Source organism: Ipomoea nil, unplaced genomic scaffold (genome assembly GCF_001879475.1).
Source record: "Ipomoea nil cultivar Tokyo-kokei standard unplaced genomic scaffold, Asagao_1.1 scaffold0276, whole genome shotgun sequence".
NCBI lineage: Eukaryota > Viridiplantae > Streptophyta > Magnoliopsida > Solanales > Convolvulaceae > Ipomoea > Ipomoea nil.
In genome coordinates, this window is record NW_017616704.1 from 4,680,629 (window position 1) to 4,704,621 (window position 23,993).

The window sequence follows — 23,993 nt, forward strand, 5'->3', positions numbered from 1 at the left end:
CATAATTTATCCTCTGGTCCGATGCATGGGAATAGATATCCAAAACATCCTTCATTGCCTCGGCTTCTTGGGCATTTGCACGCAAGAACAGAAAACAGTTGTCTGCGAACAGTAAATGTGTTATTGGTGGTGCACCTTGCGTAACACGAACCCCATGTAGCCTTCCCGTAGTCATGTACCTCTCTATTAGGACACTCAGCCCTTCTGCAATTAAAATAAAGAGATATGGTGAAAGGGATCACCTTGACGCAACCAACGTCCCGGGATAATGGGACCAAGCTGTCGTTTCTTGTGTAGAATATGGTACTTCACCGATAGGGCTGTCTTCATAAGCACATCAATCCCCCGTCTATCACAACCCATCTTTCCCATTAATGCCTCAAGAAAGCCCCACTCGACCCGGTCATAGGCTTTACTCATGTCTACCTTTAGCACGACCACTCCTTCTCTGCCCTGTGTTTTCCTGCGCAAATAGTGGTGGGCCTCGTAGGCCAACATTATATTGTCGGTTATCAGGCGCCCAAGTACAAAGGCGCTCTGAGCGTGCGAGATAATCCCATCTAGGAGGGATTTCAACCTATTTGCACACACTTTTGCAGCGATTTTATAGACCACGTTGCACAACGCTATTGGTCTCAGATCCTTCATATACTCCGGCCCTACTTTTTTGGGGATCAAGACAACATAGGTATCATTTGCTGTCAGTGGGAGCTCAACCGTCTGTATAAAAACTTTACAAAAGCTAGATACTGCCTCCCCTATAATATCCCAATAGTGTTGAAAGAAGCCCGACCCTAATCCATCAGGCCCTGGTGATTTATCAGGGTGCATCTGAAATACAACAGCACGAATTTCCTCCAAACTTACTGTACACAGAAACTTCACATTGTCCCCTGTCGTGATCATCACACCAACATTGTCTAGTATTTCGTTCATGTCTCCCTGATTTGCCTAAAACAAATTCTGAAAATAATCATGCATAACACATCCAATTTCCTCCTCCCGTTCTACCCAATTTCCAAAAGCATCTTTGAGTTTGTGGATTTTATTTTTCCTCCTCCTTGATTTCACCGAGTTATGGAAAAACTTGTTGTTGCAGTCACCCCCCTTATACCAGTGTTCTTTCGCCCGTTGTTTCCAGAATAAATGGTGTTGTTCAAGCAAGAATAACCACTCTCGTTCAGTGTTCCCATAGTCCACCATACTGTCAACATCATGCCGGTTGCACAGAAACTCCAGCCTACTCTTGCACTCATCAATTTATCGTTGGAAATCTTTGTTATAGCTCTTCCCCCATCGCCAGATGTCACGGCCACAACAATCAATTCGTGACAATACATCATGGCCTACTGTTCGTTCCCAACTTTGAGCCACGATTTCACGATACTTTTCTTCCCTTAGCCACATATTATCAAAAAGGAAGCGTTTCCGTCGCAGCACACTCCCCGTAGACGCAGGAATGAGTAGCAACGGCATATGGTCACTGTATGGACATACCACAGAGCTAGCCATAACTCCTTCGAACATATTGAGCCAAGTTTCACTAACCAAGATCCGGTCCAGCTTTTCTTCGACCATATTGTTTGTGCCCTGGCCCCGCTCCCAAGTATATTGATGCCCATTAAACGGTAAATCCTGAGCCCACAGTCGGCCTCTGCATCAGAAAAGCCACTTATGCACCACGGTGGATGTGGTGTCCGTCCTCGTTTTTCAGACTAGTGCATGAGATCGTTGTAGTCTCCCATAACTACCCATGGCATCGTACTTTGATTTGCAAGATTGGGCAATAGTTGCCAAGCCTCTCTCCTCCGTGACCTCTCTGGGAAACCATAGTATCCTATAAAACGCCACACCGGGCTCCCTTCATCAAGACTCAGTGTAGTGTCAATGAAATTATTGCCGTAAGTAGTAACCTGCAAGTTCACAATATTATACCACAATAACGCCAAGCCTCCCCTGTGCCCCACTGCATCTACTGTGAAAACATTATCAAAACCCAACTGCACTCTCACATTTTGCATTCGGTTACTATCAACGAAAGTTTCAATTAAAAAGACTACTCTCGGCCTTAGGGAATGCCATTCTACCCGCACCCAACGGGTTACCCGCATCCCCGCCCCAATGGGTAATAAAATACCCGCATAATTTGGGTAATGGGTGCGGGTATGGGGAAAAATTTTAAACCCGCGCGGGTATGGGGGCGGGTGCGGGGAGAGGTATCCCCGCCCTGCACCCGCCCCGCATATATATATATATATATATATATATATATATATATATATATATATATATATATATATATATATATATATATATAGTGTTATTATATTTATGTCAATGTCAATATCAAAGTACTATGTTATTTATTTAAAAGTGTTGGCATAATTGTTGAACATATGCATGCAATAAATATGTTAGAATGTATTAAAAAAAAAAACAATATAAAATTTAACATGAACTTTGATCGATTAATTAGTCAGAGATTATGTCCCTGATTAGCTCTGAAGTGGTCCTTGTATCTTTGGGATTTTAAAAATATTCTTCAATTTAATCCCATACTAGTTAAACTAGTATTTTTCATTGTGAGAATATTTTCACTGTAAGTTCATCTTCATCTTCTTCATTCTCACGTCTGGGTGTTCTCAGATCGTTGTAGTCTCCCATAACTACCCATGGCATCGTACTTTGATTTGCAAGATTGCGCAATAGTTGCCAAACCTCTCTCCTCCGTGACCTCTCTGGATAACCATAGTATCCTATAAAACGCCACACCGGGCTCCCTTCATCAAGACTCAGTGTAGTGTCAATGAAATTATTGCCGTAAGTAGTAACCTGCAAGTTCACAATATTAGCCTCCCTCAGAGGTATCCCCGCCCTGCACCCGCCCCCCATATATATATATATATATATATATATATATATATATATATATATATATATATATATATATATATAGTGTTATTATATTTATGTCAATGTCAATATCAAAGTACTATGTTATTTATTTAATCTGTTAGATCTCATCTCTAGTCTCTACTTCAGTTGGTAGTTATTTGGTGAAGACTTTGATGGACTAATATTATAGGAAGGAATTTCATTACCCGCGCGGGTGCGGGTGCGGGTATGGGGAGTGAGGTGGGATTGCGGGAGCGGGGGCGGGGGACGCCCAACCCCATTGTCATCCCTACTCGGCTTCTTCGCGGGGATCAGATCCGCAAGGACTCGAACTGTCGTCGGGTTGCCAAGCCCTCGGAAATTCCACGACAAAAGGCTCATAATTCTTGGCGGGCTTGTGCTGCAAGTCCCGCCGTCTCCCCATTTTTTTGCACTGCACTGTCACATTCCATCCTTGCCTCCTCACTTGCACTATTTGTGTCAACCCGCTTTCTCTTTGTGTCATTACTCACAAGTAGAGCCCCAGTACTACCACCGGCTAGTGTGCTGTCATCTACAGACATCCAAGGAGCCATCCAATCCTTACGCTCGGCGTCAAGTTTGGGTGCAATCTACCGTTTCCCTGCGGTTGGAACCAATTGGCGATTCCCTGCCCTTAGCCATGAACCATATGGTTTTCCGGCCTGGACATCAAAACCCTGGGCAATTTTGGGGCATACCCTATCCCCATGTCCAATTATCCCGCATATGAAACAAAAAGTAGGCAACCTCTCATAGCGGAAGTCTACATATACCCGTGTTCCATTATATTTTTTAAGTTTCATCTGCGTTTTTAAGGATTTTGTAACATCAAGAGTAACACGTACCTAGTAATATGTTCTCATCGAGCCGCTGAAGTTTCTGTCATCCGTCTTCACCAGAGTCCCCAGAAAAGAACCAATCGTCGAAACCACTGCATCAGACCAGAACCCAGCTGGCAAGGAGTGTATTTGGATCCAGAAATTAGCATGGTTTAGTGACAGTGATTCCGGATCATCGGCTGGTCCAGTCTTCTGCATGACCAATAGGTTCTGCTCATATGTCCAAGGTCCATCATTGAGGATCCGCTGCAGGTCTGTTTCATTGTAGAAACGGAAGAGAAATCGTTGTGGCTGCAACTGCTTCATGGTTACCCCCATTGCCGATTGCCATACGGTGGCCATCGTATCCTGGAAGAAAAGGAATTTTGTCTGTTTATTGGTTACCAGCCGCCAAACCGCGTAGAAGTGTGATTCCTGGTTCTCATCACTGATGTTGATGTTAGGGATTTGCATAGAAACATCATCATCGTCTACGTCAGCGAGCATGATGTTGCCATACATGTTACTTACGTCGTTGTTAATTTCAGAATCCATAATCAAACCATCCAAGACGGCCTAAACCCTAGAAAGGTAAGGGTATAGAAAACTCGCGAATGATTGCGAGAGAGATAAAAACTTTTTTCCCCTAAGTAAGATAGTCGATTATATTTTTTATTCTCCCAATGGTGTTATGTTTTCATGTTCATTCGAAGATATTTAAGGTGGTAAACCAACTTAGGTTACCTATAATTGACCATTCAAACTAACAAACTCAATAAATAACTATCATTAAAGTCCTTATAATTATTACTGGGATTTCTCTATTTAAAAAAATCTAATAAAAATTTAGTTATTAATTTTAATGATTCTCAATATACCTGGAGTCTTGTAACATGTATAGCGAATGTTGTAAATATTTATTGTGACACCCCGTAATCCAAATTCGATTAAGGGATTAATTAAGTAATTAATCCTAATTCAATTGGTAATTTAATTCCTTAAATTCCTAAAAATTCAATAGTCGGGGACTAGTAATTGACTAGTCAACCCAAAGTCAAGGTTGTACCTTAAGCTTTGTGAGTAGTTCCCTTACACCTCTTCATTTTAGTAAGGGTATTCATGACATTTCACCTTGTGTTAGTAATGCAAGCTAACCTTGTAGACACTCCTCATTCTTTCTCCTTACACTTCCCAAACTTGAGCTCTCCCTTCTCTCTAAAAGTTAGATAGCTTTTCTTCCAAGCCAAGTTGGAGCTTTGTCAAATCTTCAAAGGTTGTCTCCAAGATTCTACCTTTCATACATTTGAGCATCTAGGAGGGTAAGATCTATGTTCATCTTGTGTTTTTAGTGTTTTCTAAGGTGTCTTTCTTTAAAGATAGAATCTTTATGATCTTTTGGTGTGTTCTTGAAGTGGGTTTGGAAGGTGACCTTAGTAGGAGCTTGGTGAAGTGTTAAGTGAACGTTTTTGTCTACAAGAGGTAACCCATGCTCTACAAAATCTATTTTGCTTACCTATATGATGATTTCTTGGATTCTACATGTGTTTTGCTATGAAATGTGAGTGTTTATGCATTGTCTTGTGAAAATGCATATCTAGAGCTTGTGTTTAGGGTTCTTGTATGCCATTGCTTGGCTATTCCTTTGATTCAAGTTATTTTGTTGTATTTGGTGAGATTTGGCATGTTTTGGACTTGAATTTGAGCTTGGTGTTGAAAATCCCCGAAGGGATGTTTTGGTACAGGGTAGTGTACCCGCAGGCGGAACAGCGGGCAGAGCTCCACCCGTCGCCCCACCCGCGGGGTACATGGCCGGTGGGTGTTGTACCCGCGGGCGGAACCACGGGTGGGGGTCTACCCGTGGGTCCACCCTCGGGGAACATGATGAGGTTGTTGGGGGATTTGTTCCCCGTGATTCCTTTGACTAGGAATAAAGGTTGCAAAAATCGCTAGGCGCCCTCTAGGCGCCTGGGGACCGCCTAGGCCGCCTAGAGCACCTAGGCGGGCGCCTAGAGCGATTAATCGGCGCCTAGAGCGCCTAGGCAGGCGCCTAGGGCGCATAGCCTCTATTCATATATAGTTGACTTTCTGTATGCTTGATATTTGCTCTCTTATGCAAAATAATACTTGTACATAATCCACTACCTAATTGTATACGTTTTCCCAAAAAAAAAAAAGAATAAAATTAGATATTTTACGTCTTTTGTGAAAATTTTGCATCCAAAGAGTTTTAATTCCTTCTCTTGCTATATAGACATGAGAATATCGTCCATTAAATTTTTGGAATAGCATTTACTTTTTCGAATGTTGTGTAAATCGGCCAAACTAAATGCATGGTTTTACTTTTGGCCATTTGTGGTGAAAAACTTGTCATGGGCAATTCGAAAAGTAATTTAAAGCGATGCATGGAATGTTTTGCTTGGTGGAATATTAAGCGATGCATGGATACTTTGTGAAATATGCATGTTATCTTTCCGTATTATCTTTATTAAATTTGCATGGAAGAATATTTCTCTTGCAAGTATCCGAAAGGTTAATTTTATGGCTTCTTGTATATATTCGAAAGATCAATTTGTATTTCGAATTTTATCTTTTGCTTCATCTCTTGAAGTTTGTTTTGCATCTAGAAGATGTTAAATTCCTTATTTTGTTATGTTTACATGGAGAAATATGAATGTATATGAGAACATTTGAAACATGTTTTGTAGATCATGCCTTCTATTACTAGACGAGAATTTACTGAGCTCGCACTTGACGGAAGCAACTATTTGACTTGGGCTCTAGACATCGAGATTCACCTCGCGTCTAAAGAACTAAGCCAAACCATTATTGCCGAGTCACAGTGTACTAACGCCCAGAAGGCGCAGGCTCTCATTTTCTTACGTCACCACTTGAACCACGACCTGAAAAATGGATACTTGACTGAAAAGGACCCTTTTGCATTGTGGAAGTCCCTGAAGAACCGTCAAGAAGTTTCAGAGAAATACTTTAGTGATCAAGAATGAATTATTTTATGTTCTTGGTTTATGAACCTATTTTTTCGTATCGTTTTCTTTTGAATTATGAACTTATGTTTTTCATATCATTTTTATGACTTGTTATATGTCTTTCTATTTTATCATGGTAAATGGTTCACCTCCTTTTTTTTTTAACCTTCACATGCTATTTTTGTGCCAAGGCATTGGTTAATTAGTAATGAACAACTATTGTTCGAGAAGTAACCCCGAAGATCTTATAACATTGCAAAGTTGTTGTTCGCACAATGGAGCATGAACTAACATTGTGCTTGGTGGATAGTGCAACCACGCATACTATCCTAACGGATATGGGGTTTTTTCGTACCTTAAACAAATCAAGTAGTAATATTACTACCATTTCTAATGATCAGGTACAAATAGTGGGCTCCGGAAGAGCATCTATCATCCTCCCTAAGGGTACAAAGCTACTGATTGAAAATGCTTTGTTATACCCTCAATCTAAACAAACATTGCTAAGTTTCAAGGATATTTGTTTGAATGGTTTCCATACTGAAACCAAGACTAAGAACAATGAGGAGTTCTTAATCATGACTCAGTTGATGACTGGTAAAAAACGAGAGGTCGAGGAACTTGCCTCCTTATCCTCTGGGTTATATTATACCTATATACAACCCAATGATTCATTTGTTGCACTAACTATGAAACTCAAAAATTCACATTCTTTTAAAATGTGGCATGACCGTCTGGGTCATCCTGGACAAAATATGATGGGTTGGATCATATCTAATTCTGCTGGACATAACCTGTCGAGATCTCAGGTACTTTCGCCAAATATGTTTACATGTGTGACTTGTGTGAAAGGTAAATATATTGTACGCCCGTCGCGTACTAAGGTTGGACATGAATCGCCTATATTTATGCAGAGATTGCAGGGCGATATTTGTGGACCTATTAGTCCACCTTCTGGACCATTTAGATATTTTATGGTCCTTATTGATGCTTCCACTCATTGGACTAATGCTAGTCTACTGTCCACGAGGAACAAAGATTTCACTAAATTTGTTGCGAAAATTATTGAGTTGAATGCCCAATTCCCATATTATCCCATTAAATCAATAAGAATGGATAATGCTGGAGAATTCACGTCAACGGCTTTCAATGATTATTGTATGGCCTTGGGCATCAAAGTGGAGCATCATGTACTTTATGTCCATACTCAAAATGGCTTGGCTGAGTCTCTGATTAAGCGTATTAAATTAATCGTTGGACCATTATTGCATAAGTCCGTTTACCGGTCTCATGTTGGGGATATGCAGTATTACATGCTACAACTTTAATACAAATCTAACCCAGTACATATCATGATTATTCCCCCTTGAAACTACTACGTGGTGTAGAACCTAACATTTCCCATCTGTGTGTATTTGGGTGTGCAGTTTATACCCCCATACCACCTACAAACTGTACCTCCATGGGCCCGCAGTGAAAACTAGGTATATATGTTGGTTATGAATCTCCTTCCATCATTAAATACCTAGAGCCCATGACAGGAGATCAGTTTATCGCGAGGTACGCTCACTGCATTTTTTATGAAGATCATTTCCCAGCATTAGGGGGAGATAAAAGATCTTATTTATCGAAATTCTAGGAAATCTCATGGGATGAAAAGGATCTTCAGTATCTAGACCCACGTACTAGTCAAACTGAACTAGAAGTTCATAAAATTATTAATTTGCAAAATTTAGCAAATAACCTACCAGATGCTTTTACTGATAACAGAGGAGTGACTAGGTCTCATATCCCTGCTGTGAATGCTCCTTCGAGAGTTGAAGTCCCCAAGGGACCAAGTATGCACACTGACACTCCCCATCGCCAGAAGCGCGGGAGACCACTTGGTGCAAAAGATTTAAATCCGCAGAAGACGAGAATTGGTAAAATATCTAAGTTACTCCAGAAAAATGTTAACCGTCCTGAAGACGGTCGTCCCAAAGACGGAGAACCTAGTGAACCTGCACGTGCTCTAAATAATATGAACACTGGGGATGCGGAACATCCAGATCAGAATATTTTGGGAAATGATGATGATCTGGTTGATGTCAATATAGAAACTGCCATAAATTTTGTTGATACAGGAGAAACATATAACAGAGATTTAATAGTCGTCGACGACACTTTTGCCTATGCAGTTGCCTATAATATTCCACAAAATAATCTGGATCCAGAACCAAAGTCAATAACTGAGTGCCGGAAGCGCTCTGACTGGTTGAAGTGGAAACAGGCAATTGAGGCACAGCTCAACTCGCTTAATTAAAGAAATTTTTTTGGTCCCACCATACTTACCCCAAGAGATGTTATCCCAGTAGGATCTAAGTGGGTATTCGTACGGAAGAGGAATGAAAACAACGAGGTGGTTAGATATAAAGCAAGATTGGTAGCTCAGGGGTTCACGCAGAGACCTGGAATTGATTTTGATCAAACATACTCTCCTGTTATTGATGGTATTTCATTCCGCTATTTAATATCACTGGCAGTAAACATGAAATTAGATATGCAGTTGATGGATGTAGTGACAGCTTACCTTTATGGGTCACTAGATGCTGATATATACATGAAAATACCCGAGGGTATTCAAAATTCCAATATGAGGGAGAAAGATCGAAACATGTATAACATCAAACTTCAAAGGTCATTATATGGCTTGAAGGAATCTGGGAGAATGTGGTATAACTATTTGAGTGAATTCCTCCTGAAGAAGGAATATGTTAAAATGATATTTGCCCTTGTATATTCATTAAGAAGTCATCTAATGGTTTCTGTATTATATCTATCTATGTCGATGACATGAACATTATTGGGACAAAGGAAGACCTTATAGAAGCATGTTCATGCTTAAAGGCAAAATTTGAAATGAAAGACTTGGGAAAAACCAAGTTTTGTCTCGGCCTGCAGATCGAGCATCTCCCCAATGGAATTTTCATTCACCAAGCTAACTATGTTAATAAATTATTGGAGAAATTTTATATGGATAAATCTCATCCCCTTAGCACTCCAATGGTAGTCCGGTCCCTTGAAGCGGAAAAGGACCAATTTAGACCTAAGGAGGATAATGAGGACGTACTAGGACCTGAAGTTCCTTAGCTAAGTGCTATTGGAGTCTTGCTTTATCTAGCTAATTGCACTAGACCGGATATTTCTTTCTCGGTGAATTTGCTTGCTAGATTTAGTGCCTCTCCAATCAGAAGACATTGGAGTGGAATAAAGCATATCTTTAGATATCTCCAAGGGACAAAAGACCTTGGTCTTTATTTTGAAAACAACCAGGACATTACTTTGACGGGGTATTCAAACGCTAGTTATATGTCTGACCCTCATACTGCTAAATCGCAAACAGGTTATGTTTTCCTTTGTGGAGGTACAGCTATATCTTGGAGGTCCATTAAACATACCTTAGTTGCTACCTCATCTAATCACTCGGAGATAATTGCTTTATATGAAACCGCACACGAATGCGTATGGTTGAGATCACTGATACAACATATCCATCACTCATGCGGAACAATGAGCAATGTTGATTCCCCGACTGTCCTATATGAGGACAATGCAGCATGTGTTGCACAGATGAGTAATGGGTACGTTAAAGGAGATCTTACCAAACATATCGCTCCTAAATTCTTTTACCCACATGAACTCTAGAAGAGTGGTGAGATCATTGAAAAGGTTCGCTCTAGTGAAAATCTAGCAGATTTGTTCACTAAGTCCCTGCCTACATCCACCTTTGAGAAGCATGTTTATGAAATTGGGATGCGAAGGCTAGGAAGACTGTTGTTTTCAGGGGGAGCGATAAACTCTAAAGTTTAAATCTGGAAGATGATGCCCGGAAGGCTTACAGTTGTACTCTTTTTCCCTTAGCTAAGTTTTTCTCCCACTGGGTTTTCTTAGGCTAAGGTTTTTAACGAGGCAACCGATATGCAACACATACTTTATACTACATGTACTCTTTTCCTCGACTAGGTTTTTCTCACAGGATTTTTCTAGCGAGGTTTTTAACGAGGCATGAGTATAATTATTTAATGGCCAAGGGGGAGTGTTGTAAATATTTATATTTATGGCCATTAAACTATTAGACATTTCACTAGCTTAGCCTTTAATCATGTATTGATGTTGTGTACTTGAAAGGTTGTATATGACTACTATATAAGTGAGTGAAGGTGAATGAAAGACTACACACTTACATGGTTGTGGTGCTCAATTGTGTTCTTCTCCTTCTTCCTTCTTATTGTTTTATTCTACACACGTATACACATACATATAAACCTCGGGCTATTACCGTACAGACACCGCGAGACAACTAACAAGTTGATAGGTCAAAACGTAACAATACATTATTTTTGAGCTAACTAAATTTAAGATGCATATAAAGTATGTACTTGCTTAGCACATTTAGATGTAATAAATTGAGGGCTTTGATCTAAAAATATCATAAGATTTAAAAAGTCAAATGTAAGTATTGAAGATTGGGAGTTTCAATTATAAAAATAAAAATGATTTGGGTTGGATCGAAGGGGAGAAAAAAGGGTGGGGGCTACCTAAGCTTAAAGCATGTGCACTTGATACTTAGTCATTCTCTTCACTCCCCTTTTTGTGGCAATAAATTGCGCCTTTTAAAACTTTTCTCCACGTTATTTTTTTCTTTTTTAAAAGTTTGACCTACAACTGGTGGACCACCAATAAATTAATTACTGAGTATTATTATAGGCCCTCTTTGTTATTTTCTCTCTTATATTATTACTAGTCTTTTCTTTGCACATTGTGTAAAAACATATGTTTAATATTTATATATTTTTTAAAATAATTAACAAATCTCTACTAATTAAAATTTATATGAAATCAAATTTATTTATTATAATAATTCAATATAAGAAAATATATGGTGTATGCATATGCATGGTAACAATAATGGAAAAGATAACAGAAGTTATAACAGTAGGGGTATTTTTGTCCAAAAAATTATATAGTACAACTCTAAAAGCACAATGTACAAAATGATTAGCATTAAAAACATAGATATAAATGAAGGATATAACTTTGATTGGGACTTATTATATTTTTAGATTAGATTATTACTAGTATTATTGAGTATTATTATATTTTTTTATTACGAAGGAAGGGGGATACACATACAAACTACGCCTACAACGAGGCTTGAAACCTAGACCTCCCACATAGGGGAGCAATTTGATACCAGTGGACCACAAGCCACTTGGTATTGAGTATTATTATATGCCCTCTTTGTTCTTTTCTCTCTTGTATTATTATTACGAATTATGATGCATTACACGATTAAATTAATGTCTAATATAAAAATTAAAATAAATAAATACTTAGTGAAATTTTTTAAATATTAAATAATTAATATCAAATAAAAATAATTATTTTTAATATAATCAAAAGGAATAAGGGTTAAATAGGCCACCCAATTGTACACCAAAGTGCAATTAGGTCACCGAACTAAAAAAAAATGCAATTGGATCCCTGAACAACACAAAACTATGCAATTAGATCTAAAATGACATGTTTACCTGAAATTGTAGGTTACTGATTTTTAAAATAATTTTTAAAACTAATTTTAAATAAAATAATTAATTAAAATTAAAATTTAAACCAAAAAAAAAAAAAAAAACTAAACCTGCTGGAGACGACCCATTGTGCAAGGGGATTATAATTATGTTGTGCAATGCAGTGGCGGAGGGACATTGTTATTGCAGCCCCCCCCCCCCCCCCCCCCCCCTCCAATTTTTTTTTTTTATTGATAGTAATATGAGAGGAGGATTTAGAGGAAAATGTAACTGGGCGTCTTGGCCTTGGCCCCCCTCCCAAAAAAAAATATTAATAGTATATTATTATTTTTTTGGTCCTCTTCACCAAGGAAAATTATGAGTTGTGAACATAATTATGAACATATAATTCTGTAATTATAAATATAGAGATTCAATAATTGTGAATATGAAGTTCAAAGTTCAAAATTATGAGTATATAGCTTTATAATTATGAACATATAATTCAATAATTATGAATATATAGTTTAATAATTATGAATATGAAGGTAAAACATTATGAATATATAGCTTTATAATTATGAACATATAGTTCAGTAATTATGAACATAGAACCGTGTTCACCTTGCAAGGTGGACACAGTTCCACAGTATAATGATTGCTTCATCAAAGTATCTGCACTCTCCAAACAAAAAATTTTAAACTAAGCTTTCAAAATCTTATTTGATCGCAACTAGTCCTGGCAAAAAATATGATTTCTTCTTCTTGAACATACACAATCACATAGTCTAACATGCTCAAAATTTCTTCATCTTGAAATATGTATAAGCCAAAAATATGGCTTATATATATTTCTTATTCTTTTTTTTTCTAGATTCATTTTTCTAAAACTAATAAATTTTTTCCTTATTGATCCACACTTTTAATTTAAATTTGTTTAAAGGGTTTTGACAATGTTTATATGTGAAATATCCATATTTAAAAAATGTTTGATCTTTGGTGAATGGTGATTCTTTGTGGACTGACGGCTCACAGCTCTTGATCATTGGTCACAACAAGTGAGATTTTTTTTTTTTTATTTCTTTGATATAATAGCATTTGAACTAATATGCTTTGCCTAGCTTTGCAACTTCAATTTCAAGAAATATTGAATGCAATGCATCTTGTGTCATCTACTAAGTTGCTTATTCAAAATTTAAGAGATAATAGATGGGATGAATTAGTTGCAAGTGTGAAGTCGTCTTTTTATGAAACTGTCAACATAATTGTGCCGAATTTTGATCCTCAATATATTGCAAGAAGAGGAAGGTCTAGGCATCAACACGATGAATTAACAATTGGGCATCATTACAAATTTGATATTTTTAATGCCGTGATTGATTCTCAGTTACAAGAGTTGAGCAATAGGCGGGTTTGATGATAAAGCAATGGAGATAATTATTTTCAATTCATCGTTACATCCAAAATATATGCGTATATCATTCAGAATTGATGACGTTTGCAAGTTGGTAGAGATATTTTATCCTCAAGTTATGAAGTTAATTATTCTCACTTCATCGTTATTCTCTCTCAAATTATTATTGGCCCCCCGCACCAACAAATCCTGGCTCCGCCCCTGACGCAATGGGTTTATAATAGGAATTTCAACATAATAAGGGGATTATAATTTGGAATTCCTATTTTACCCCTCTATTATTAAATTGTTTTTAAGCTTTCCGTTAGCTGCAGACAAAATATTAACGCTATGGACCAAACTCGTCACTTTGCTCATAACCGAGGGACTAAACTCAGGACCAAACTTGCCACTTTGCTCATAATTGAGGGACTAAACTCATATACGATCATAACTTAGAAACTTATTATAATTCAGGGACTAAAGATGCAATTTTCCCTAATCATAAATATATTTTAGATTAGAGCAAATACCAATTTTGGTCCCACGAGTATTTGCAAAATGACAATTTTGGTCCACATATTTAATTTCTACCAATTGTCATCCACGACTATTGTTTTAGTACCAATTTCCATCCACAACTATTATTTTAGTGTCAAAATTCATTACACCGGTCACCCCTATGTTTAATATATGCCAAAATATGAAATTGTTAAGGGTATTTTTGTCCTTTTGAAATTAAGATCCCAATTTGAACATGAATAAAGGGATTCAAGTCCTAAGATCAATATCAATTTACAGTTCACAACCTCAAATTAAGGTAGGATGAGGAGGAGAAGTGCGAAATGAGATCAATCTTAGGGTTTAAATTTCATTATTCATACTCAAATTGAGATCTTAAGTTGAAAATGATGAAAATACCCTTAAAATTTTTAGATTTCGGCATGTCTTAAACGAATGATTGACCAGCGTGATGAATTTTGGCACTAAAACAATAGTCGTGGATGAAAATTGGTACTAAAACAATAGTCGTGGATGAATATTGGTAGGAATTAAACATGTGGACCAAAATTGGTATTTGTTCTTTTAGATTATAAGTCAGAAGACTAATCCCTGTCCCTACACTAAGTGGTAGGGGAAGAGACAAGATACTGAACCACCACGCCAACTATGTTGTAGAATATAGTAAAAGATTTTTAGTACTTTTTACAGGGTATGGAATGACTTTATTGTTGGCACTACCGCATACCATATTAATGTATAAGTATTTGAGAGTCTTTTAAATCAATTGATATCGTGCAATATGTTTTTTCTACCATTATTCAGGGTAAGAACAATGAGGCCCTTATGGTTAGGTGCCATCTATCACTGAAGAATTCATAAATCATTAAATTTAAAAATATAATATTGCATGTGAAACAGGTAGTATTAAGTAAAATAAAAGAGTTACTACTTCACCAGTTACAGCCGGTCAGGCCTAGCATTGCTTGCAGATTAAATGTAAGCAATTAATATGAGTCCTTTGAATCAATTCTGTACTTATATAGTGTACACAATATTCAATGATTTAAAGTTAGTTAGATCTCAATCCTTTTTTTTGTTTAAATAATAATTTTCTTAATTTATTCATTAAATTATTTGATGCTTCCAATGTTATTCTTCTCAACAGATCCAAGTTACTGATTTGCTGCTGCCTGCTCGACAGGTTCTCCCATCCAAACTACTACTTTAAAAAATGTCAGAAATACTTCATGCAATAACAGTCTAACGGACTATAAAATAATAAATGCCATCACCCAAAAAAAAAAAAAAAATTCAATGCTCATATGTAAAGATATTTAATTTATCAAGTTGGATTCAAATATCTTAATTAAGATATTCATGAGGTTGCCTTTTAACCCCCCCCAAAAAACTTTAATAATAATTAGTGGGATTGAATATTTTGAGATATTGAGTTAGGTGTATGGACCGATTTAAGGGAGGCAGGGAGCCACGTTTGCTTGGTGGAGTTAGACAAATGTTAGGGCCTAGTTAGCCGAGAAGATCGGCTCGGGTAAAGCAAAAGTTGTTTATGACTAATTGTGTTGAGGAAAGACTTGAACGGGTACACCATAATTGTATTTTGTATCTGTATTAATTGTAATTAGCAAGGAGTTATAATTTGGTGTAATTAGGGGACACAATGATGATATCTACACTTACAAATAGGAATTTCGTCTCTATAGCGAGACATAATATTTTCTATTGTTTAGTGATAATAATAATACATATTTTGCAATATTTTTTTAGACTTTATTGCTAATTAATCCTTTTAACTCTAATGGCCCGACCCGTTTAGTTCACGGAATAGGCCGGGAATGACATAGTATTCTCAGTAATAGGCCTATTCCGTTGTTTGGTAACAATTTCTATTACCAGGAATAATATTCCTGGTGGCTGGTAATAGCCTATTACCTCAAATAAGGTAATAGCTATTACTAGGGCCCCCCCTGGTATTAGTCTATTACTGAACGCTCAGGAATAAATTTTAGAATTTATTTCCTTTTTTACCCCTTTCTTTAACCTAATTTTTTTATCCTATATATAAATTTATCCTATTTCACCACCGTCGTCGCCGCCACCACCACCACCACCATTGCCGCCGCCGCCACCACCACCGTCGTCGCCCCTACCACTGCCATCGCCACCGCCACTACCACCATCACCACCATCGCCACCACCACCGCCGCCGCCGTCACCACCACCACCGCCACCAGAACCACCACCCAGCAGCACCACCGCCACAACCGTCGCCGCCCCCACCACCACTGCCACAACCGTCACCGTCACCACCACCACCGTCGCTCCCACCACTGCCACCGCCACCACCACCACTACCACCCCAGCACCATCACAGCCACCGCAATCACCACCATCACATATTTTTATAAGGGTATTTATGTCTTTTAAAACATATTTCATTTCTATTCCTTAAATCAACCAAACACTGTAATATAATTCCTAAAGTCTATTCCTCCCGCGAACCAAACAATAGAATACAATTCCTATTCTATTCCTTCTATTCCATTCCTTATGAAATAACATTCCTATTACCTCAAAATTCATTCCGTAAACCAAACGTGTTGTAAGTTTATTCTTGATCCCGGATTAAGTCGATAAATTAAGCTACATTAGTAATTGTGGTCATTTGAATTAAATTATTATGGTACATTGAGTTCCCACTTCCCCATAAGATATTGAAGAAATATTTATGACGTAAACACATTTTTAGTATAATAATGGAACATTGAAATACTAATTTTTATATTTCGAGATAATTTTGTTTAAAATTAGATATTAACTAAAACTAAATTTAAAAAAAAAGGTGGATAAATTGAAAAAAGAAATTGCTAAAATTTACAAATAATTGAAAATGTAGTATGAGGTATGGTGCCGACGTGCCGCAAATTAAACATCTTTGAGAAATTGTCGAATTTCATCGTACGCTACGTTGTCTCTTAAAATAGCAAACAAGATTTGGAGTGGAATACTTCCAACACAAATTAAAGGAACAATGACTAGAGAGTAGAGACGGTGGGGGTTCAAATTCTACTGGAATAGAAAAAGGCTCAAGAATGCTTGAAGATCTGAATTAGATTGTTTGTGCGCATATGAAAATTACAATATGATCAATGAATTAATTGTGTGACTCGCGATTTTATTTGTGCAATAACATTAAGGGCGGGGTCCTGTGAATTTAGAATTAATCCAACGAAAGTGGAATCATCTAAATTAAAAAATAAATAAATTAATTAAGATCGTTTGTGCGCATATGAAGATTGGGATCAGACCAATGGGTTAATTCCGTGACTCGCTATTTATCTCTACAGTAACTTTAACGGTGCGGTTATGTGAATTTAGGATTAGTCCGGCGAAACTGTAATCATCTAAATTAAAAAAAAAAAAAAAATTAAGATCGCTTATGCACATCCGAAGATTAAGATCTGACCAATGGGCTGATTGCTTGACTCGCAATTTATCTATACAGTAACTTTAAGGGCAGGGTCCTGTGAATTTAAGATTAATTCGACAAAGTGTGGAAGCTACCTCTCAAAGTGAGGGGGGTTCCTTGTGCGCAGTGAGCACCGGTCTAGCTTCTGTGGTTCATGTTCAGTTGAATTATCATGATTTACATCCTCCCAAATGCTCCGTCGGGTCGGGTCAGAGTGTGGGACCCTTAGGGTTGGGGTTCAACTTTTTTGGAAGAAGATTAATTCGACAAAACTGAAATCATCAAAATTTAAAAAAAAATGAAATTAGAGAAAAAAAAAAAACTTGCAACACAAATTAATTAATAGTGAGTTAATTTAGCATAAGTTGAAAAATATAATTTATGAAAAAAGAAATTAATAACGGCGATAAATGGTGTTGAGATTTTGAGGTCACAGCGACGTGCAATCAGCTTCTTCGATACCGGCTAATCTTTCGCTCTCTCGGAGACGGGGAGTTCCCTTTTTCTGTTTTTCATCCTTTCACAGTTTCACCCATCACCCTCCAATTTCTTTTTCTCTTTCTTCTGCGGAAGAATACAGAAAAGTGGAAACTCCGACAGGGACAGAGAAGAGGGAGGGACACTGTAAAATACTCAACATTTTTGGTGTAACCACTCTCCTTCTCTTCTCTTCTCTGTCCTTTTATATTCCGCTGTCGGTTTTTCTGTATCTATTCACTGCATACATTTTGGGTGGCCATCATTAGAATCAAATATTTCCAACATTTCCTGATCTGGGTGTTCATTTTTTTCTTGATTTTATTGATGGCACTGTGCGGCCCCTCCCTGTTTCAACTCAATAAACCAAAAAAATTCCCATTTTTATTGACCCTTCTGTTCTCCTGTTCTTCCATTGGATTTTGATTCCAACTGAATTTTAAGGGTTGAGGAGTGAATGCATGAAAGGGGTGATTTTTATGAGAAATGCCCTTGAGTGTTAGCTCATAGATGTTCTGATCTATCCATTCATTCCCCTTCTTGAATTAGCCAGTAGGGGATAGAAGAGATTTTGAGTGGTGGTAATACTTCATTTGTGCATTGGAAGATGGAAGAGAGAAATGTGCAGTCAGTGGGAATCTTTTGTAAAAAGTCCTCCTTGACTTGTTTGTTCACAGTTACTTCCATCTTCTGCTTCTTGTCTTGGTTTTCAATGTTTCAATCCTCTCATCAGCCATTTTCTTCTATTGACCTTAGTATATCACCCAACTTTAACCCTCTGGCTGTAGTACATGATGATCAAACCTTGGTAAGGAATGATTTTGATGCTGGGATGATAGGAGTAGAATCTAGTTGTAAGCAGCAACTAAAGGTGTTTATGTATGATTTACCCCCAGAATTTCACTTTGGGCTGCTGGGTTGGAAGGGGAAGAAGAGTGTATGGCCAGATATTAGAACTGAGGTCCCACCATATCCAGGAGGGTTGAATTTGCAGCACAGCATAGAGTATTGGTTGACATTGGATCTTTTGTATTCTGAATTTGCTAATTTGAGTGGCCAAAGAAGCGCTCTAAGAGTGCTGAATTCGAGCGATGCTGATGTAGTTTTCGTTCCATTCTTTTCATCTGTGTGCTATAACCGGTTTTCTAGGCTGCAGCCAGACCAGAAAATGAGCACAAATGCTTTACTGCAACAACAATTGGTCACTTTCTTAACAGCTCAAGAGGAATGGAAGAGATCTGGGGGGAAAGATCATGTCATTCTCGCCCATCATCCTAATAGCTTATTAGATGCGCGAACGAAGCTTTGGCCTGCAATGTTCATTCTTTCTGATTTTGGAAGGTACCCTCCCAATATAGCAAACGTCGAGAAAGACATAATTGCGCCTTACAAGCATGTTGTGAGGAACTATATCAATGACTCATCTGACTTTGATAGCCGCCCAACTTTGCTGTATTTCCAGGGAGCTATATACAGAAAAGATGTGAGTTATCACTACCCTTTTGTTCATTATCTCCGATTTGATATGCTACTCTACTTAAAAAGTTGACATATTTGATATTCATTGTTTGGATACATTATAGTAACTCTCAGGCTGACATGCTTATATATATATATATATATATATATATATATATATATATATATATATATATATATATATATATATATATATATATATATATATATATATATATATATATATATTCCATGTTTTCCAAAATCATGGAATTGTGACTATGATGATAGCAGTGGCTTGGTGTCATAATGCTAGTAGTGGTCAATGGTTCATGGCCTTTGTCTCTTTTGTAGCCATTAATAATGGCTTAGGACTAGAGTTTTTACTTTTTATTTTAAATACAAAGATATTGATCACATTAGATATGAAGGAATGGATTGGAACCTTATAAAGGGCTCGAGTCAAGGATATATATGTTTTCAGCATAGAAAAGGATGAATGAAGTAAATTATTTCTTGCGTGAGCAAAGAGCGTTTCCTAAGAAAACCTACAACAACAGATTAAGTGTTTACCCGGCTTGAGAAAATTAAGGAAAACATGTGCTACATTGTTGTCAAAATCAAAGAAAATTATCTTCTAGCTAGAATGATATTGCCCTGTTTGGTAAAAAATTGGCCTATAGGCCAATTTTAGCTTATTTGACCACTATTAATTGTTTGAATTAGTTAAAATATCAATATAAGTGTTTGGTTAATTAGCTTTTTGCAACTCCAAAATGCTAAAATTCAAAAAGCTACTCCTAGCAACTTTTTCAATTAGCTTTTTGAGAAAAGAAATTATACCAAACAGCTAATTTACCAAACACTTTTCTACAACAGCTAATGTTATCAACTAGTTATATCCTCTAATTAACACATACAATCAGCTAACAGCTAACTGCCATTTACCAAACAGCGGATATTGTATTGGTGGGGTTGCTTCCTGGATTTGTTGGATAAATTCATTGTCTTTTTTCTTTTCCACTATTAGTGAAATCTTTGGTTTCAAGAAATGGAGTTATGACACTGAAATTTGGTGTTCATTAGCCAATCTATATAGCAAGAGTGGAATGGATGAGTTTTGCAGGAAAAATCCACCTAAAACGTGGCAAAATACACAACCCCAACAATAAGATTCTTGAAATCTTTCTTCCCATTTTCTTCTGGTTAATTGAAGAATTGCCTTGTTTAAATCGTTTTCCCATCTTTCGTATTTTGCATGCTAAACTCCATAATATCCAATTGTGTGTGGCATTTTCAGGGTGGATATGTGCGGCAAGAGCTATTCTATCTGCTAAAAGACGAGAAAGATGTACACTTCTCATTCGGAAGCATTCAAAATGATGGCATAAACCAAGCCACGCTAGGGATGCAGGCCTCCAAGTTCTGCCTCAACATCGCGGGAGACACTCCCTCATCGAACCGCCTCTTTGATGCCATCGCGAGTCATTGCGTCCCCGTGATCATCAGCGACGAGATAGAGCTTCCATACGAGGACATACTCGACTACTCAGAGTTCTGCATTTTTGTTCGCACAGCAGACGCCCTCAAGGAGAAATTCCTCATAAACTTAATCAGAAGCATCGGAAAAGAAGAGTGGAGTAGGATGTGGATTAAGCTGAAAGATGTTGAAAGACTGTTTGAGTATCAGTTTCCTTCAGAAGAGAAGGATGCTGTCCAAATGATCTGGGAAGCCATTGCCAGGAAGCTCCCTGCTGCAAAAATGAAGATACACAGAAACTGGAGATTTTCTCGAACTAATGGCAGATGACAATGATCAGCTCATCTTGGTATTCTTCATGTATTATATTATTTATTACTTGGAGCATTGTTGGCATAGTGTACATGGTCACACAATCAAATAGCAGTGAATAAGATAACTTTTTTTGGGGGAGAACTAACTTAAGGGTGTGTTTGGTTTGAACATGGGAATTGGAATCAGAATAGAAATTAAGTCCGTTTGGAAAGCAGGAAAATGACTTCTGGAAAATGGTTTCTGGAAAATGAGTCATTTTCTGGAAAACATTTTCCTTTTCCGGTGTTTGGTTGCATTTGGAAAACTGTTTTGGTGTGTTTGGTTCATTTTCTGGAAAATGAGAGTAGAATGGTATAATTAAATATTTTAATTATTTTATTCTAAATTAAAAATTTATTTTAAATCTTTAAAACAAAAAAAAAAAAAAAAAAAAAAAAAAATATGGCTTGCGGCGGGACTGGGTTTCGCCGGAAACCATATCTATGGCTTCTGGCGGAACCCAGTTCCGCTGGAAACCATAACCATGGTTTCCGGCGGAACTGGGTTCCGCCAGAAGCCATAGATATGGTTTCCGGCGGAACCCAGTTCCGCCGGAACCATGGTTATGGTTTCCGGCGGAACCAAACCATAGATATGGTTTTTGGCGGAACCCAGTTCCGCCAGAAACCATAGAATTTAAAAAAAAAAAAAAAAAAAAAAAAAGAAAGAGAAGAGGCGGAAAACGACTTCCGCCCAAATTTGGCGGAAGTCGTTTTCCGCCAAATTGGCCTCATTTTCCCCAGTCAACGGAAAATGGATTCCGTTGACTGGATTTTTCAGGTGTAGCCAAACACCAAAAACCCGGAAAATGACTTCCAGAAGTCATTTTTCGGGTTTCCAAACACAGCCTAAATACTTGGTATTTGGAATGGATTTTGGTGAAAATATTTTGCATGTTTGGTAGTAGGTTGGAATCGGAATGAATATCAATATTGTTGTTTGGTTATGTGTGAAAGGCAATTTATCCTAATATGATGACATCCAAAGTACCAATATGAATGAAAAATCGAAACAAAAATCTAAAAGCACGATTGAAATGAGGAAGGATAATGTTGAATTAATGGAGTGATACCTTATTTAAGTTAGGTAATGAGTTTTTTTAAAGAGTAAATACCCAAAATGGCTCATCGACTATAGCTAAATTCATAAATTGGTCTTCGACTATTGATTTCAACCAATTAAGTCCTTAATTTTTCAATTTTGGCCCAATTAAGTCCTCCGTCTATTTGACCGTTTGTTTACCGTTATATTTGAGGGTATATATGTAATTGCAAAGCTCCGTGGTATAGATTACAGAAACACTTATAAACACATGTCCACGTCTAAACATCCGCACCATACTCTACCAAAATGCTGCTTCTAAATTCTAATCCCTTTGCTAATCACAAATTTCTTTCTTTTTTCTTGATTCGAGTTTTTGATTCTCGAATCTCTTCTTCTCAGATTTCTCCCATGGCTTTACCGCATTTATTACATTCCACTTCTCCTTCTCTTTCTTCGTTAATCTCCCACAAACCCTGCTTTAACCCCTACGCTCGACTTTAACAAGCTCAGTTCGCTCCGCTGCTCGGCGTCGTCCTTCTCCGAGAAGCACCACACTGGCTCTCCCAAATCGGATGACGTAGTTGAGCTCCTGCTTTTCCATCTGTTGTTAGTGCTCTTCCCTGGCGCAATCCTTCCGCTTCAAATCTTCGAGTTTCGATACCGAATCATGATGCACACTCTGCTGCAGACCGATCTCCGATTCGGGGTCATTTACTTTGAAAGAGCCACCGGCACCGCCGAGGTCGGCTGCGTCGGGGAAGTGGTGAAGTGCGGGCGCCTCGTTGACGACTGCTCACGAAGCTGGTCCAGACCAAGCCGTACTTGGTAGTGGAGGTCACGTGGCTGGAGGACCGACCACGTGACGGGGAGGAGGATCTCGAATCGCTCGCCTCTGAAGTCGAAACGTATATGAAAAACGTGATCCGATTATCCAACAGGCTTAACGGCGAGCCGGAAAAGAGGCGCAAGATCTGCGGAGGAATCTTTTTCCGACGCCGTTCTCGTTCTTCGTCGGAAGCACGTTCGAAGGTGCGCCCAGAGAACACCAGGCGTTGCTTGAGCCGGAAGACACGGCCATGCGGCTAATAAGGGAGAAGGAGCTTTGCAATTACATAAATATCATCAGAGATCACGGTTAACAAACGGTCAAATAGACGGAGGATTTAATTGGGTCAAAATTGAAAAGTTAAAGACTTAATTGGTTGAAATCAATAGTCGAGAACCAATTTGTGAATTTAGCTATAGTCGATGGACCATTTTAGGTATTTACTCTTTTTTTAATTATAGGAGTAATAAAATCTTATACATGTAAAAAAGTTGTCAACTAAATAATGTGTATGACTTTCATTCTCATTCTCAATGTCTTTCTATGCATAAGTAGAGCTTCCTGCCCTTTAGTATACAAGATAAGTAGTGGCTTGGTGGTTTGGGGTTTGTGTTTCGTTGTGGAGGTTGTGGGTTTGATAACACTTTGCGCCACATCCATTAATATTTTGCTCCATGCTTTATTCTTCATCCCCTTGCAATAAAAA

At 37.8% G+C, this 23,993-nt stretch overlaps 2 protein-coding genes across 2 annotated transcripts; both read left to right on the forward strand.

The window, feature by feature from the left end:
- The first annotated feature begins 6,993 nt into the window (after positions 1–6,993).
- Positions 6,994–9,554, forward strand: LOC109156009. Its single transcript, XM_019303773.1, has 4 exons — positions 6,994–7,527; positions 7,633–7,908; positions 8,358–8,987; positions 9,099–9,554. The coding sequence occupies exons 1-4, from the start codon at positions 6,994–6,996 to the stop codon at positions 9,552–9,554; spliced, it is 1,896 nt and encodes a 631-aa protein (XP_019159318.1).
- An 8,483-nt stretch (positions 9,555–18,037) lies between these two features.
- Positions 18,038–21,459, forward strand: LOC109154610 (probable arabinosyltransferase ARAD1). Its single transcript, XM_019302371.1, has 2 exons — positions 18,038–19,608; positions 20,884–21,459. The coding sequence occupies exons 1-2, from the start codon at positions 18,733–18,735 to the stop codon at positions 21,391–21,393; spliced, it is 1,386 nt and encodes a 461-aa protein (XP_019157916.1). The 5' UTR covers positions 18,038–18,732; the 3' UTR covers positions 21,394–21,459.
- Positions 21,460–23,993: the final 2,534 nt, after the last annotated feature.